General features: G+C 35.4%; 1 protein-coding gene across 2 annotated transcripts in view; it reads left to right on the top strand.

Annotated features, from left to right (window-relative positions):
* tenm1 (teneurin transmembrane protein 1) overlaps positions 1–16,115 on the top strand; it is a 373,978-nt gene that overhangs the window by 190,867 nt on the left and 166,996 nt on the right. For both annotated transcript variants that reach the window (XM_031891499.1, XM_031891500.1), the window contains one exon: positions 6,779–7,019. In XM_031891499.1, coding sequence (XP_031747359.1) covers positions 6,779–7,019 — 241 coding nt within the window. The remainder of the gene's footprint in view (positions 1–6,778; positions 7,020–16,115) is intronic.

Genomic DNA, 16,115 nt, shown 5'->3' with positions numbered 1-16,115 from the left:
TTTTCGTTAGTTAAGAAGGGATCCATTATCTGAAAAAAATCTGTTATCCAGAAAGCTCTGAATTACAGAAGGCCATCTCTCATATAGTCCATTATGGGTGAATAATTCTAGTTTGTAAAAAAGATTTTATTTTTCTCTGTAATAACAGAACAGTACCTTGTACTTGATCCCAGCTAAGATATCATTAATCCTTATTGGGGGCAAAACAATCCTATTGGGTTTATTTAATGTTTACTTTATTTTATATGCCTCTATGTGCCTTTACAAGGCAGGTACAGATCTGGTATATGACCATAGATTTTTATACTGCAACATGCAGAAATAGATTTGGGTTCTATAAAATATTGATTATACTGCTTAAGGCAGTAAGTCTGAACAAAATATAAACTGCATTTGGTGAAGAGTGAAATCAAAGGTGACACTTACCACAAATAACTAATAAGTGGGCATTTTTTTCTATTTTTTTGCTCTGGTTTATTTGGCAGAGAATGCCCAATGATAATGCTATTTAGAAGGCACATTGGAAAGACACAACTTGCACTACAAATGTTTTATCACCCGTGTGAAACTGCCTGCAGGTCCTTGACTTCCCAAGGGAACCCTAAGAAAAAAAATACTGCCAATACTGATCAATCTAAAGTTGCTCTAGCTCTGAAGATTTTGTATTTGGAAAGTCTGAAAAATACCCTTTATCTCTCTATGCAAAAGTTGCACCAGGGAATATACCCCATGCTACATACATTTAATAATATTTTTTGTGTGAAAAATAAGTTATTTCAGCAAACCCCTATGTAATGGAAATAGTAATCTAATATTTACTTAGAATCATAGAGCTATATGCACGGTTCCAGATAACACAAAGAAATGCTGAGCCAAAACTTTGTTTTTTGTTTTTCGATTTCTTTATAACAGCGTATCTCGCTCTACCTCTATCTATTTGTATGTCTCTTTCATTATTTTTCTCTCCATTAAGATCATCATAACGTCTAGAAAAGCCTCATCAAAAGTAACACATATATTTAAGCCTACTTCACATCATTTCGTTATATAAAATGGGATAATGAATTGAACCCAGTTCATCTCATTCAGCTATTGAAACATTGTGTAGACAAAATGGCACAGGCAGCGTTAAGCCTCTCTTTTGTGTGCTTCCCTTACAGAATCCTGTTGCACAATTATAAATCATGATAGGAAAGAAAATGGATAGAATAGAAAATCAGAGAGGGGTAGATGCAAGAGTGAAATGTTTAGCAGGGATTAGTCAGAAAATTGGCTAGGATACAATGACAGAGAAAGATAGAAGGTGATAGTCGGTTCCTAAAATAGGTTTGCTTTTCAAAATCACACCCTCAGACAAAACTAAAAAAAAAAAAAAACAGCCAGAAAAACAGACATCTGCATTTTGTTGGGCATCTGTGGTTTGCATTGTTCTGTATTCTTAGACTTGACTATGGATTAAAACCATTTTTGAAAGGCACTTGCTTCTAAAGATGCTCCTTGAATTTCTTGATTTCTTTTGCGAAGTGGCTCAGTGCAATTACTCTGGAACTGTAGAAAAATATTCTGCATGGGTGGTAAAAAAAACACGGCAACTTGTGCCATAAATTGCACTTTACTCATTGCACTTTTTCATAAATATCTTCTATGAGCACACACAAACACATATATTGTAAACAAATGATTAATTTGTAAAATACAGTATATAGGGCATAATGTAAACCCTATTGTAAGATTTAAGGGTATTATAAATTACCTATGAGTTCCATGACCACATAAAGGTACGAGCCTGAAGACCAAGTGCTTCTATACAGGTCATGGAACTTCAAGGTGACTTCTAATATCCTCATATATGGCTATTGTGTATTATAATAAGTGGCATCATAGTCCTGACAGATAATACATCCCTTATTTTAAAAGGAAAACTATACCCCCAGAATAAAAACTCAGCCAACATATAGTTTATATCATAATACGTGACCTATTAAACTATCTTGCCAAACTGGAATATATATATATATAATCAGTAAATATTGCCCTTTTACCTCTTTTCCCTTGTGATGGGCTGTGTGCTCCCTCAGAAATCACCTGACAGCTCTAACTGTAACAGGAAGAAGTCTGGGAGTAAAAGACAGAACTCTGCCCATTAATTGGCTGATGTGACCTAACATGTATGTGTTCCCTTGGTCTGTTTGTGTGAACCGTGAATCCTATGATCCCAGGAGGTGGCCCTTAATTTTTAAAATGTTCTGTTTAGGAGTACCCAATGGTACATACTACTAAAAAAAATAATTTTTTAAGAACATGGTTTTATTTAGATGAGCAGGGTTTTACATATGAGCTGTTGTATGCAAAATATTTGTATAGAGACCTGCATTGTTTGGGGGTATAGATTTAATTTAAGACATAGGTATATGTCAAGATGTAGAGAATTTATAGAACTATATAAATTCACGGAGCCAGAACAATATGTTCATAAAATGCAAAGTATCCCATGCAACAGGTCTTACAAAGCTTTAAAAGATTATTATTATTGCATATATTCTAGACATTGTATGATTGTAATTCATTCATACTTATTAAACAAGTTTAAAAAATATTTAAAATTGTATAATTACTGTATGTATTGGATAAATAATATTGATTATAATAAGATCTGCGGAGTGTATGCTTATACAGGTAATGAAACCTGTTATCCAGAATGCTCAGGACCTGGGGGTTTCCGGATATGGTGTCTTTCTGTAATTTGGATCTCCATATCTTACTGAGCTTATTTATAAGATCTGCTGAGTATATGCTTATACACGTAATGAAACCGGTTATCCAGAATGTTCAGGACCTGAGGCATTCCGGATATGGTGTCTTTCTGTAATTTGGATCTCCATATCTTAATGAGCTTATTTATTAGTTTTCAAGTTTGTGAACTCGAGTTTGTTTTTCTTAACAGAATAAACTCACATATCGAATGCTTGCTTATCGAATTCATTTGAATAAAAAACTCAAATAAAATTCAAAAATATAGCTTGACTTTGCCTAGGACAACTCCCATTGACTTCTATAGAACTTGCAGGTTTTTAGATGGCAAAGTTCTACATTTGATTTTTTTAATTTTTTTGCCCTTTCGCTTATTTGCATTCAAGTTTTTGAACCATAATTTGAATTATAGTTTTTTTAGCTCAAGAAAACTTGAATTGTGAAAAAAATTCAAATCCAAAGGTTGTTAAATCTCCCCCTAAGTCTACAAAAAAATAATTTAAACCTTAATTAAACCCAACAGGATTGTTTTGTCATCCTATAGGATTAATTATATCCTAGTTGGGATCAGGAACAAGGTACTGTTATATTATTATAGAGAAAAAGGAAATCATTTTTTTAAAAGTTTGAATTATTTGATTAAAATGAAGTCTATGGGAGATGGCCTTTCTGTAATTTGGAGTTTCCTGGATAACAGGTTTCCTATACCTGTAATATGATTAACTGAACATTCACAAGTTTTTCTGTGTATTGCCACGTGAATAATAAAGCTGATACCTTCTATGGCTTGGCCTTTTAACATCTCACTTAGTGATGAGCGAATCTGTCCTGTTTGTCGAAAAATTTGCAAAACGACAGTAAAATTTGTGAAACGGCGAAAAAGCCATGACATGCGACTTTGTTGTCATCTTTTTTTTGTTGCACATCTTTTTTTGCCATGACCATGCCCATTTTCCCACGACTGTGCCCTATTTTGATGCGACCGTGTCCAATTTGACGCAACTTTTTTTGAAGTGCATCAAATTTTTCTGTGGCAAATTCTCTCGGGAGTTTCGCCGATGGCGAAATGTGGAAATTCGCTGTAAATTCATACCTGGTGAAAAAATTCGCTCATCACTAATCTCACTCTCACTGCATTATAAAATAGATGTTTTAATTTTGTTCGTCTCTGTCACTCTACAGAGCAAAGTGGAGTTTTTATGATTATTATAGGCTTGCTTGGAGGATATCTCCTATGGGGAAATAGCAAGAGCTTTTTAAAGTAAAGTAGGCCATGTTGTTAGGGAAGATTTTGCTGTGATTTTTATTGTAGGCTAATTTTCCACATGGCGTGATTGTGCTTTTTACCAGCTCGGGAATAAACAGTATATTGGTTGATCTTCATTGGGGAATTATAGCGTGTAGTTTAGCATTTATTACACTAAAGTTCTCTGAAGAAAAAAGAAAAAAGCCTTAAAGAGCATATACGATTAAAAAGTAGAAAGCTTTTCAGCTGCTATAAAAAAATAATAATCATTTTGTACACAATGAAAAAAATAAATAGCACCTCTAAATGCGTCTTGGACCTTACCGCTCAGTCATAATTATAATACTTCACGGGTTTAATGTATAAAAAAGCACTGCCATAAATTATTGGTTTTTTTTTTTTTTTTTAAACCAGTCTGATGCTAAAAGTCTAGTGTTCTGCATCCGCTGTAATTTCACTTCCATGAGTTGCTGTACGAGGCGGCTTTCCGTCAAATGATTTTGTTGGAAAGACTTTAAATTTCAATTTAGACAGATATAGAAAGCATTTCATTAACTTTGCCTCTTTTAATTAAATAGCTATTTTTGAATTTTTTTACATGGAAATAAAATGTGGGCTACAGGGCATGTAAGCAGGAAATACATTTATTTTTTTATTAAAAGGATTCTGGATTGATTCATTGTTAACGTTACTGCTCTGCTATACATATTCGGGTAAAAAAATTTAATTGTCTTATTTCATGGATATCATTAGATTAGATTACCCATATACTGTATTTTATGGATGTTAATATTAAAGTATATCTGCTGGAGCTGCCTAGCTTCAGAACATAACTATTGTAGATAAGAGGCAATAGTGAGGGGGGTCTTTGCAATGTTTAGAATATTGGTATTCATGGATGTTTTTGTAATTGTACACATTAGTTACTAGCAGTGATGGGCAAAAAAAATCACCAGGCATGGATTTGCGGAAAATTTCCATGTTTAGATTTTTTTACAAAATGGGCGACAAAATTAGCCACAGAAAATTTTGCCGCAAGTCCAAAATATGTCGCCTGTGTCAAAAGAATTGTTGCCTGTGTCAAAAGAATTGTCACACATCAAAAAGAATTGTCTCTTTCATCAAAAGTATTGTTGCGCGTGACAATTTTTTGGACGTGCAACATTTTCGTCATTTCGTGAACAGGACAGATTCGCTCATCACTAGTTACTAGACACGTTACCATAGATTTCTTATGGATAGATACAGACTTTTGTGAAATAGAAATGTTACAAAACTCTAATATTTGCTAATTTGTTTAAAAAAATTGAATCCAATAAACTTGATTGAATAAAACTGTGAAAAAAACTCAAATGCATCAAAGTCATATTCTGCTCATCATTTTCAGTAGTTCTGTAAACTCTCAATTTTTAAGGAAAAAAAAACTGTAATCTAAAAAATCACTTACATTTTGCATAGGACAACTCCCATTGACTTTTTGAATGAACTCGCAAGCTCTTAGGTGCCAAAGTTTACATTCAAGTTTTTCAATTTTTTTGCGCTGAATAAATATTGAACATTTGAGTTGTGCATGCCCTAATTTATGATTTTTAGCTCAACAAATTTGAACTGCAGCAAAATGTTAGCCCCCTAGTCACTTTATCCACATCATAGCCTATAAAATGTATATGTAGACATCTTTTGGGTGCATTCAGAAAGACTGGAAAGTCAGATACATAAGATTAGATTTCTAATGTTTAAATTTGCTGGGGATCCATATGGCATATTTAATAACTGCATCAAATAAATGCTAATGGTAGAGACAAAAACAGGGTATATGAAATTGATAAATAGTAATAAATACATATAAAGGAACTCATCTAAAAAGTGCATATTCTCTGTGTGGGGTCGGGGGTTTGTTTGTCTACCCAATACCCAAAATCTGCAATGAAGGCTAGATTGTGTAACTTCTTTGTATAAAACCCACTGTAAGTATGGGAATTCATTTTGCAGTCCAAGAATCAGTTAAAAATGAACTATATATATATATATAGTTTATATATATATATATATATATATATATATATATATATATATATATATATATATATATATATATATCCTGCAATTACTACTATATAGTGCTGGTTTGGTTTTTGTGGGTACCACCTACAACCAATTTTTGTGTCACATTTTCTCATGAGCTACCAGATTCATGTAATCTATTACCTTTTGACTGCAATATATGTATGTTACACAACTTCCAAAAATGGTAGACCCTCATTTTAATTTAAGTTCTGCAAAATATCTGGTTATTTTGAGGGGAGGGTGTAGTTAAATATATATTTTTTTTTAGCCAGTTCAACCCTCTACTTTGTTAATTTGTTATTATCATTTTTTATGGGATAATCACACCTTACTTGAAACAAGGCACTGATTGAAAGGGGTGAAAGTGGATAAGAAAATGAGTGTATAAAATATCAGAAACATTGAACATAGAAAACATTATGACAGGTTGGCCTGATTAAGTTGTCCATAGTGGCATTTGAGTGTGATAGGCACATTCCATTCTAACAGTGCTATACATTCACTGCAAATGTGCTGCATGCTATGATTATATATATATATATATATATATATATATATATATATATATATATATATATAAATAATGGCTGTAGATAAATGTATTAATGGGACTGAAAGCCTCCATTATTTTACATCAATACAGCCAGGTTGTATTTCTACTATATCTTTATGTGAGTTTTTACAATAATCTCTATCATTTCCTTTTTCTTTTAGAGATCCCAGCAAGCCCACGAAACCAGTTTACTTTCAGGCCCCTTCCACCTCCGCCTCCTCCACCGCATGCATGCACCTGTAGCCGGCAGACTTCTCAGACACTGGATACTCTCCAGAGGAGCTCCATGACATCCTGCAGCCAGCCAAGTCCGGCTGCTTCCAACCCTCCCGGTGTTACTCAAGATTCTGTGCACCTGCATAACAGCTGGGTACTGAACAGCAACATTCCGCTCGAGACCAGGTATGAATTCAGCCTCTTTTAAAATGCAGACAAAACACAATTCACCATTTGCAGATGGTGTCTGAAAATCCATTAACATATCCCGGTTTATTTTGCACACTGTTAAAGAAGGCATTTGTGTTTTATTTAGTAGAAGGAAATCAATTTCCTTTCCACCATCTCTTTTAGTTTTACCGCCGCTCTTCCCATTTCCACAGCTATCTTGCTTTACAGAGGATTTAGATTTAAGTTGTCTGTAATAGCGATTCCCCAACTGGTTTATCTGCAAGATAATTGCTTCACCTGCAACAGTTTGGTGGTGCCAAGTCATTAGGAAATAATCGAAATAGTAGCTTGTCACACGTTAGATGCCAAGCACTGGCAGGAGGTCCAGTTAAGGATTCCAGTTAATTAAATTGTGTGTATGAGTTTTGTTTTTGAGGTAAGACAACATAACATGATATGCAAGTGTAATTCAATGCATGTAAGAAGTGGTAGATATTAAAGTGGTAGATATTAAAGTGACCCAGACACCTGAAATAAGTATACACCATCTAAATTGCCTACATGCTTTGTAAACCATTTTCCTTGTAAGGGTATTCAGCAGAGAAATAAAAATGAACCAACACAGCACTGGAGCAACTGGCTGAATCAGTAGCTGGAGCCTCCTATTATCAGCCAGCTCCTGTATTCCCAGCACTCCTTCTTTTAAAGGAACAATATACCTGCCCCCTTGTTTATATCATGAAAAATCTAAGGTTGAATTTCTTGAGCTAAACTGGGCAAACAGTAAGACTAAGGTTACTCCATATTTGGTCCTTGTAAGGTAGATAATCATGTTATCAGTGTACAGATAATCCCTTCACATAACAGACTCTTGATGACAAAACAGTTACAACAAGGGTGAAGGGTAGGGTTAGTTTACTGGTAATATTAGTTTCCCTTTTGCTAGCTTGTTTTGCAACACAATAAAAAAAAACCTTGAATTTTCATCATAAAAACAATTGGCAGAAAGTATGTTTAGCACAAGGCCTAGTCACTGTACTCATGTTGAACAAGGTGGTATATACTGCAAGCAGGCTTATGCATAAGGGTATGGAGCTTTAGTGGAGCCTGGTGCTGTATCTTGAGAACCCTCATATGTAATTAAAGGCAACCCATAGCAACCAATAATAATATGTTTGCTATTAAACAAGTAATCAATAAACAGTACCGGCTGATTGGCTACTATAGGTTACTGCACCTGTCAAATTTAGTGCCATTATTCACATGACCCCATAAATGTTAAGTCACCACTTTACTTGTTTTTGCTCTTCTGTGAAAATGAATATCTGGAATAATATAACAGTAGGTACAAGGTTTGCAAGCATCCTTTATTTTTCTGTTTATATAGAAAATGTAGGTTCTTCAGATAAATTATGCAATCATAGTTAAATCTATAGGCAAAATAGTAGTATTTCTCCTGAAATTATATCTGTTTAGAGAAAAAAGTTATATAATAAATTTATGGGTTTTTTTGGTAGGGGGGAGTCATAATATGTGCATTACTTTTTCAGCCTCTGGTTTATAGCAAGAGAATTAAAAATGTGTTTCATTGTACCACCTCATTTTAAGCCAACGACCATGTTGTTTGGCACTTGTTTGTAGAATTAATCTGTTTTGTGCCGCACTTCGGAAATCTACCTAATACTTCTAAGCAGATTTAAGGCATTTATGATGAGCATTTTAATGGGAAAGACGATTTAGACTTAGCAGAAGTAGATTGCCCAGACTTTAAGCAAAGCAGAATGTGAATTTTCTGTGCTTTTAATACAAATACATCTCATATAATCCTTTGGCAGCGGCGTGGAACAGAAATCCATCAGAAAAATCCATTTGCTGTAGTTGTCTGAAAAATATTTCCAGACATTTAAATTGACAGTCATGGTTATTGGAAACATTTTTCCATCCTCTATCAATATGTTTCTAGGTTTTCTCCACATTTTTGTCTTTTGCTGTTTTACGTTCATTCTTATGGATTTAAGCAAATCTCTTTTTCTCCTCTTGTCCAGTCCCATCCTCAGATTTCCTGCATGCCTTTTCAAAAAAACATCCATAGGATTAATAACTCTATTTCTTTAGTTTTTATCCGTTTTTCTTGTCAGACTATCTAAATCAGGGAATAGGTAAGCTGATACCCTATAGGGGGCCTGTCACCCTGAAAAATAATTCCAAATGTTTATCTATCATGTAAGTTGAGCAAAATAAACTTAATTTACATTATATAAATTATATATAAACGCCATATGCACCCATGATTATGGCAGCCCTCCCTGTGACTTTATGCCCCACATCCCTGCCCGCTGTTTCTGGGCAGGAGAGGTAGCAACCCTACATCCAGGATGGAATATAAACAGGCCACAGCTTTTATTAAACATACAATAGGATGATAGAAAAATACAAACAAACAGTAAGTTAAAGAGCAACACACATGTTATACCCCTCGACTGGAATGCTTGCTAACTAAGAAACTACCAACCATGGCTGCCTGTCATGTCAGCCCAGCAGTGTCAGGTGGGCAAGTGAGAACAAGCAACCCATAATCTACCACCCCTCCTTGGATCCTTGTCTCATCCACCTTTTGACACCTATATGCCAAACCTGGGGCCTAGCCTCCACCCCCTAGCAAACATTCCTCTGCAAGCTGTGACGGCATAAACCACCACTGGTTGTACTCAAACTGCGGGTGGGTCAATGCTCCTCGGGTTTCAACAGGTAACTGGGGCCTCCTACTCCTACTAACTTTTCCTACCCTAACCCCGCTTCCTCCTGACATTCCCCTCATAATGGTCCTAACCTGCTCCTATTAACCCCGTCTATTCTTCCTGCACTTCCTAGCATCATCAAGGCTCCTGTCCCCTTAAAGGTACGGAGCCCCCTTCTACTTCTCTTACTATATACAGGTTCAGAAAGTCATTATGGGAATGTCTTTTCCCATTTTAAGCAAATAATTCTAATTTTTACAAATTATTTCCTTTTTCTCTGTAACTAAAATAAAAAAAAAACATACATTGTCCTATGTCCTAACTAATATATAATTAATCCTTACTGGAGGCAGAGTAATCTTATTGGGTTTACCTAATATTTAAATGACATTTTAGAAGAATTAAGGTATGGAAATCCAAATTACGGAAACACCTCTTAATTCGGAAAACCCCAGGCCACAAGCATTCTGGATAACAAGTCCCATACCTGTACTTTGCATTCTTTCTGTTTGCTGTCTGCTTGATAGGTAGTACGAGGCATTTAGGGCTTGTTGTTTGAATGCTACTCTAAGGGGTAGATTTACTAATCCACGAATTTGAATCCCGAATGGGGAAAATTCGGTTGGAAACGAAAACTTCGGAAGATCGCAAATATCCCGAAAATGCTTATGAAAAAATCGTATTAGTCCCGATAATATCATATTGGCGATCCGAAAGTCATGAAATTTTCGCGGACGCCCGAAAAATTTGTCAAAAATACGCTCTGAGCATTCGTGCTTTTGTAAATGTGCCCCTAAATGTTTATGTAGTTTCATTCAGATATTGTGTAGATAAAGACTTGACTAATTCTGTATTGTATGTGCTTTCATTTAGGGAAATATATTCTCTGCTACTGCAATATGGTTCTAGATGTATAAAGTAAAATCATGCAGAAAGACTTTTTTCTCCAACTCTTTTTTTTACCTACAGTGTGATTGGTCTTGTGCTTGCATTTATTACATTCTCCCTTTAGTGGCATATTTATTGAAGGGTGAAATGAAAATTCACCCTTTGGTACCTTGGCTGGATTCTCTTATTTAATAAACCTGTACAAAGGAACATTTTTCCAAATTAATTTTTCTGGCACACTGTAGCACTCCTCTCCACATTACAGAAAATACAATTACATTAATCAATTGAAGTCTATTTATTAAAAAGTGAATGGCGCTTTCACCTTTAAATATAGGAAATGGCTGACATTTAAATTGACTACCTTGAAACAATGAAGTTCATTGATTTCAGAAGGTCAGCACTGAGTAGCAGATCTACAGCATTGTTACATTTGTAAAAAAACAATATCAAAATCTCTTTTAAATCACCGACATTGACCCAGCAACGTATTAAGAAATATAAAGATGGTTTTGCCAAATATAGCAATGATTAGGAAATGTAAAATTGAGGACAACCTACCGCCGGACAGAGCATTGATATCCAGAGTAGATATTCAGAATATATACTATTCAGAAATACTCTCTGTGATATCAAAGGAACAGTAATACCAAAAAATTAAAATAAAATGTAGTGTTGCCCTGGTAAAACTGGTGTGTTTGCTTCAGAAACACCATCTGTGTAGCCATGGTGGTAGTTATTCAGTCAGAGAAAGGGGAAAAGGCACAGGTTAGGTAAGCTCTGTAAGAATTAAACCCATTGTATTCTACAGAGACTACCTGCTATCTCCTATTTAACCTTTAGTCCTATTTAAACTTGAATGAATGCCCCTATGGCTCCACAGCAGTGCAGTTACAAAATACAGTGGTGTCACAAGCAAACACACCAGTTTTACCAGTGTAACAGTACATTATATTATACTTTAAAACGGATTCATTTTTTAGTGTTACTGTTCCTTTAAGTAAAGAATATAAGAGCCTAATACCCTAGTATAAAAGGAGCAATAATGTTGTGGATACAAAGTGTTTCTCTGGAAATGGTTGTGGGCAGATTGTAAAATGCAAGCATGGGCAACATCTGGAGGGCGTAGAACGCCCATGCCGGAAAAGAAAAGGTTTAATTAGAATTTAGAAACCCTAGAACTCCAGCTCTCCAATTAGCACGCCTTCCTTAACCCTTCCCAATGCTTACGTTTATTTTAGCAAATAATCATATTTCCAGTAATTTATTTAAGAAATATCTTAAATCTTGGACATCTTAATGTCACAAACATGGCTGCCAAATCCTTCTGAGAACATATGAATGGTTTTAGGGTCACTGCAGCACATGCGGACATCATTATAGAACTTTAAGGCATCAGTTTATCTGGGTATCTTATGTGCAGGCGCAACAGCTATGTCCATGGAGTGGTGATGTATAGTGATGAGTGAATTTTTTCACCAGTTATGGATTTGTGGCAAAATTCCACATTTCTCCACTGGGATATATTTTTGCAAAACTGCCGCCCTAGACCCCAATGTGTTCTGCATAGAAAAGGTGGCTGCAGAAAAAAGTTGCCGTAAAAAAAAAAGTTTTGACAAATAACCCATAGACTCCAATGGATTTTACTTTGAGTGTAGCCAGGAAAAAATGTGCCACAGAAAAACTCCATTGACTTCATTGTGTTTTGCAACTTGCTGAAGTTCCAAGAGTTTTCCCATAGTTTTGCTAATTATTTGGCATATCGAAACAGGACAGATTAGCTCATCACTAGTGACATATTCATAGTACTTGCATAATACAATTAATCCATACTGCATGACACAATTAGAAAATTGACGTGGAAGCCATATCTGCTAGAGCAGTTATCCCCAACCAGTGGTTCGTGAGAAACATGTTGCTCCCCAACCCCTTGGATGTTGCTCCCAGTGGCCTCAAAGCAGCTTATTTTTGAATTCCTGACTTGGTGGCAAGTTTTGGTTGCATAAAAAACAGTTGTACTGCCAAACAGAGCCTCATTTAGGCTGCAAGGCCACATAGTAGCTACCAAATAGCCAATCACAGCCCTTATGTGGTACCCTCATGAACTTTTTTCATGCTTGTGTTGCTCCCCAACTCATTTTACATTTGAGTGTGGCTCACAGTTATAAAAATGTTGGGGATCCCTGTTCTAGAGAAATATATTTGTTAAGGTGGCCATACATGGTAACATTTGCTTGTTTGACGAGGTTGCCAAATAAGCCAGTTTTTCTCCCGATATGCCCACCTTGGGTGGGCGATATTGTGCTAATGGGGCTGTTTGGCCCTAGGGTCAAATGATAACATTGCAATGAAGCGGATAGGAAAAGTCCGAGCAAGGACTGCATCAATAAGCCGATTCGGTCCCCAAGCAAGCTTTTCTAATCGACATCCAGCCAATTTTTCACAAGATATGGGTTACGGAGGTCTGTTGGAAGGCCCCATACACGGGTTGATAAGCTGCCAAGTCGGTCTTAAGGACTTTCCTTGTCCTTTAGGTTATGGTTTCTTTTGCAAAGCTTTATTTGTCCATTTTTCCTACAGTCAAGCAAATACTCAAATCACCAGAATAAGTGTCTATAGCAATAAGTACTGATAGAATACTGAGCTCAGTCCATTAGTTCCAAACCGCCTGCACATAAGGATATTGCTAATCTGTGACACTACCCATATAATTTATTAGGATATAACATGGCATAAGAAACACATTTTCAGGCATTTAAACACAAAGTGGATATTTTAGACGCCTACAAGAAGAGCAGGAAAGAATATGTTTGATTTCATGTTACTCAGAAGAATTGAAATCAGCAGTTATTATGATGAAAGAAAGTTTTGTAAAAAATGTTGAAAAAAAACCCTCAATAATATATTCAATGTTACCAGTTGGAGACTTTAGGAGTTTTGCCAGATGTTTAGATTTCCATTATTTGTTCCTTGATTGTCTGGGTTAGTCACTATGGTTACAGGTTAGTATGAACTTACAGTACCTCTAAAGAAAACAGATTTCTTTGGAGGTGAAACAGACATGTTGTAGATATACAGCCATTTATATTTCAGTAATTTTACAATTTTTCTGTGTAAAATTCATTTTATTCGTTTAACTTCCCTGAAATACTGTGGTATAAAGATCATATTAAATGTCCCTTTTGGTAGAGGAGTAGAGTCGTGTTCTATGCCAAATAACTCTCCTACATGTACTCCTCAAAAACAATATTTTGTATTTTTGTCCTTTAGTACTAACTTTATTGACAATCCAGTTGAACAAAATCTTAACTTTATCGAAAATATCAAATTAATTAGTTGTACTTTTTCCTTAAGGGCTGAAATATACAGTTTTTACACTGCAGGGCATGTTTTTTTTCACATGGCAAAAGAAAATGTTTTTAAAAAATGGTAAGTTTGTTCTGGTGCAGTTTTTTTATTTTTCTTCAGATAAAATATATTTGCCATGGTTACAAATGCATTTGCCACCGATATTTTTCTCTTGGCAGAAACCTTTTCCACCCATGACAGACCAATGATTGTATATGGGCACTGAAATCTACTCAAAACTGTCTGGGCAGATGTACAGGTATGGGACCCCTTATCTGGAAACCTGTTATCCAGAAAGTTCCAAATTACAGAAAGGCCATCTCCTATAGACTCCATTATAAGCAAATAATTCTAATTTTTAAAAAAGGCACTGTAATAAAACACTACCTTGTACTTGATCCCAACTAAGATATAATGGGGCTGATTTACTAAGACACGATTTCGAATCCGAATTGGAAAAATTCCGATTGGAAACGAACATTTTGCGACTTTTTCGTATTTTTTGCGATCTTTTTCGGCGTCTTTACGATTTTTGCGTAAAAACGCGAGTTTTTCGGCGTCTTTACGATTTTTGCGTAAAAACGCGAGTTGTTCGTAGCCATTACGAAAGTTGCGCAAAGTCGCGATTTTTTCGTAGCGTTAACACTTGCGCGCAAAGTCGCGCCTTTTTCGTAGCGTTAAAACTTAAAAGGCGCGACGTTTCGCGCAAGTTTTAACGCTACGAAAAAATCGCGTCTTTGCGCAAGTTTCGTAATGGCTACGAAAAACTCGCGTTTTTATGCAAAAATCGTAAAGACGCCGAAAAAATCGCAAAAGATACGAAAAAGTCGTAAAGACGCCGAAAAAAAATCGCAAAATTACCGATCATTACGAAAAAAACGCAATCGGACACATTCAGCCCTTTAGTGGGTTAGTAAATGTGCCCCAATGAATCCTTATTGGAAGCAAAACAATCCTATTGGGTTTCTTCAATTTTTGAATGATTTTTAGCAGACTTGAGTTATGGAGATCCAAATTACGAAAAGATCCCTTATCCGGAAAACCCCAGGTCCCGAGCATTCTGGATAACAGGTCCCATACCTGTACTTATTTGCTGCGTTGAGTCTGCATTTTTAATCCACATTCTTTATTCTTGATAAATACCTAATGTTAAAAGATGATGAAGACCAATCTGTGTTTATATTATATTCTATATCAAGTGCTCTTTTCTCACTCCCCCTGACACTGTTAAATACTATTGATTAGCGAATCTGTCCTGTTTTGCTTCGCCATAAAATTTGCGAAATGGCAAGAAAATTTGAGAAATTGCAAAATATTTACGAAACTCATTTGTTGCGCAATTTTTTTTGTCGTCCATGTTTTTTTTGTCGCCCGTGTCTATTTTTTTTGTCGCTGCGTCTATTTTTTGCTGTCCGCGTTTTTTTAATGTGACCACACCTTTTTTGACGCGACCGCAACAAATTTACCGCGACTGCGCCCTTTTTTTACGTGACCATGCCCTATTTCATGCGCGACTAAAAAATTCTGCACAACAAATTTTTCCATGGCGAATTTTTACAGAAGTTTCGCGAAACAATTCGCCAATGGCAAAATGCCGAAATTCGCTGCGAATCCATGCAAAAAAAAAAATTTATTTTATCACTATTAAATACCCATTCTCAATACAAAAGAATAAGCTGTTTGTCAGATTAGTAGGAAGAAGGTATCCCATTTTTACAAAAAGGATAAACTGGAGCACAAGAGTAGAACTGCAGAAGCTGAGTTGACCTAAATGGACCTGATTAAGACACAATGAATAGGATGTGAATCCTTGGTCTACTGATATATTCATATATAGATATTAGTTATGGTGGTGTAAAATACATTAGTACAGTCTAACAATATTGTAGTGATTCGCACTGATTCACTGCTCAATTGCTTTAGAAATAGAGTGAAAATATCCGGGCCATTTATCAATTTAGTTATGCTTTTTTATGGCTATTCTTGCTGAGTAAAACACAAATGTTTTAATAACTTTGAGAGACCTATATTAAAAATGATTGCTTAGTTAATCCAAGCAAGTGATCTACTATTTTTCATAAAGATCTGGACACTAGAAGCACAAAAAGTCTTGCTATGAAAGTAAAATATTAACATA

Source organism: Xenopus tropicalis, chromosome 8, assembly GCF_000004195.4.
Source record: "Xenopus tropicalis strain Nigerian chromosome 8, UCB_Xtro_10.0, whole genome shotgun sequence".
Classification (NCBI taxonomy): Eukaryota; Metazoa; Chordata; class Amphibia; order Anura; family Pipidae; genus Xenopus; species Xenopus tropicalis.
This window is presented reverse-complemented; position numbering and strand designations above follow the sequence as displayed.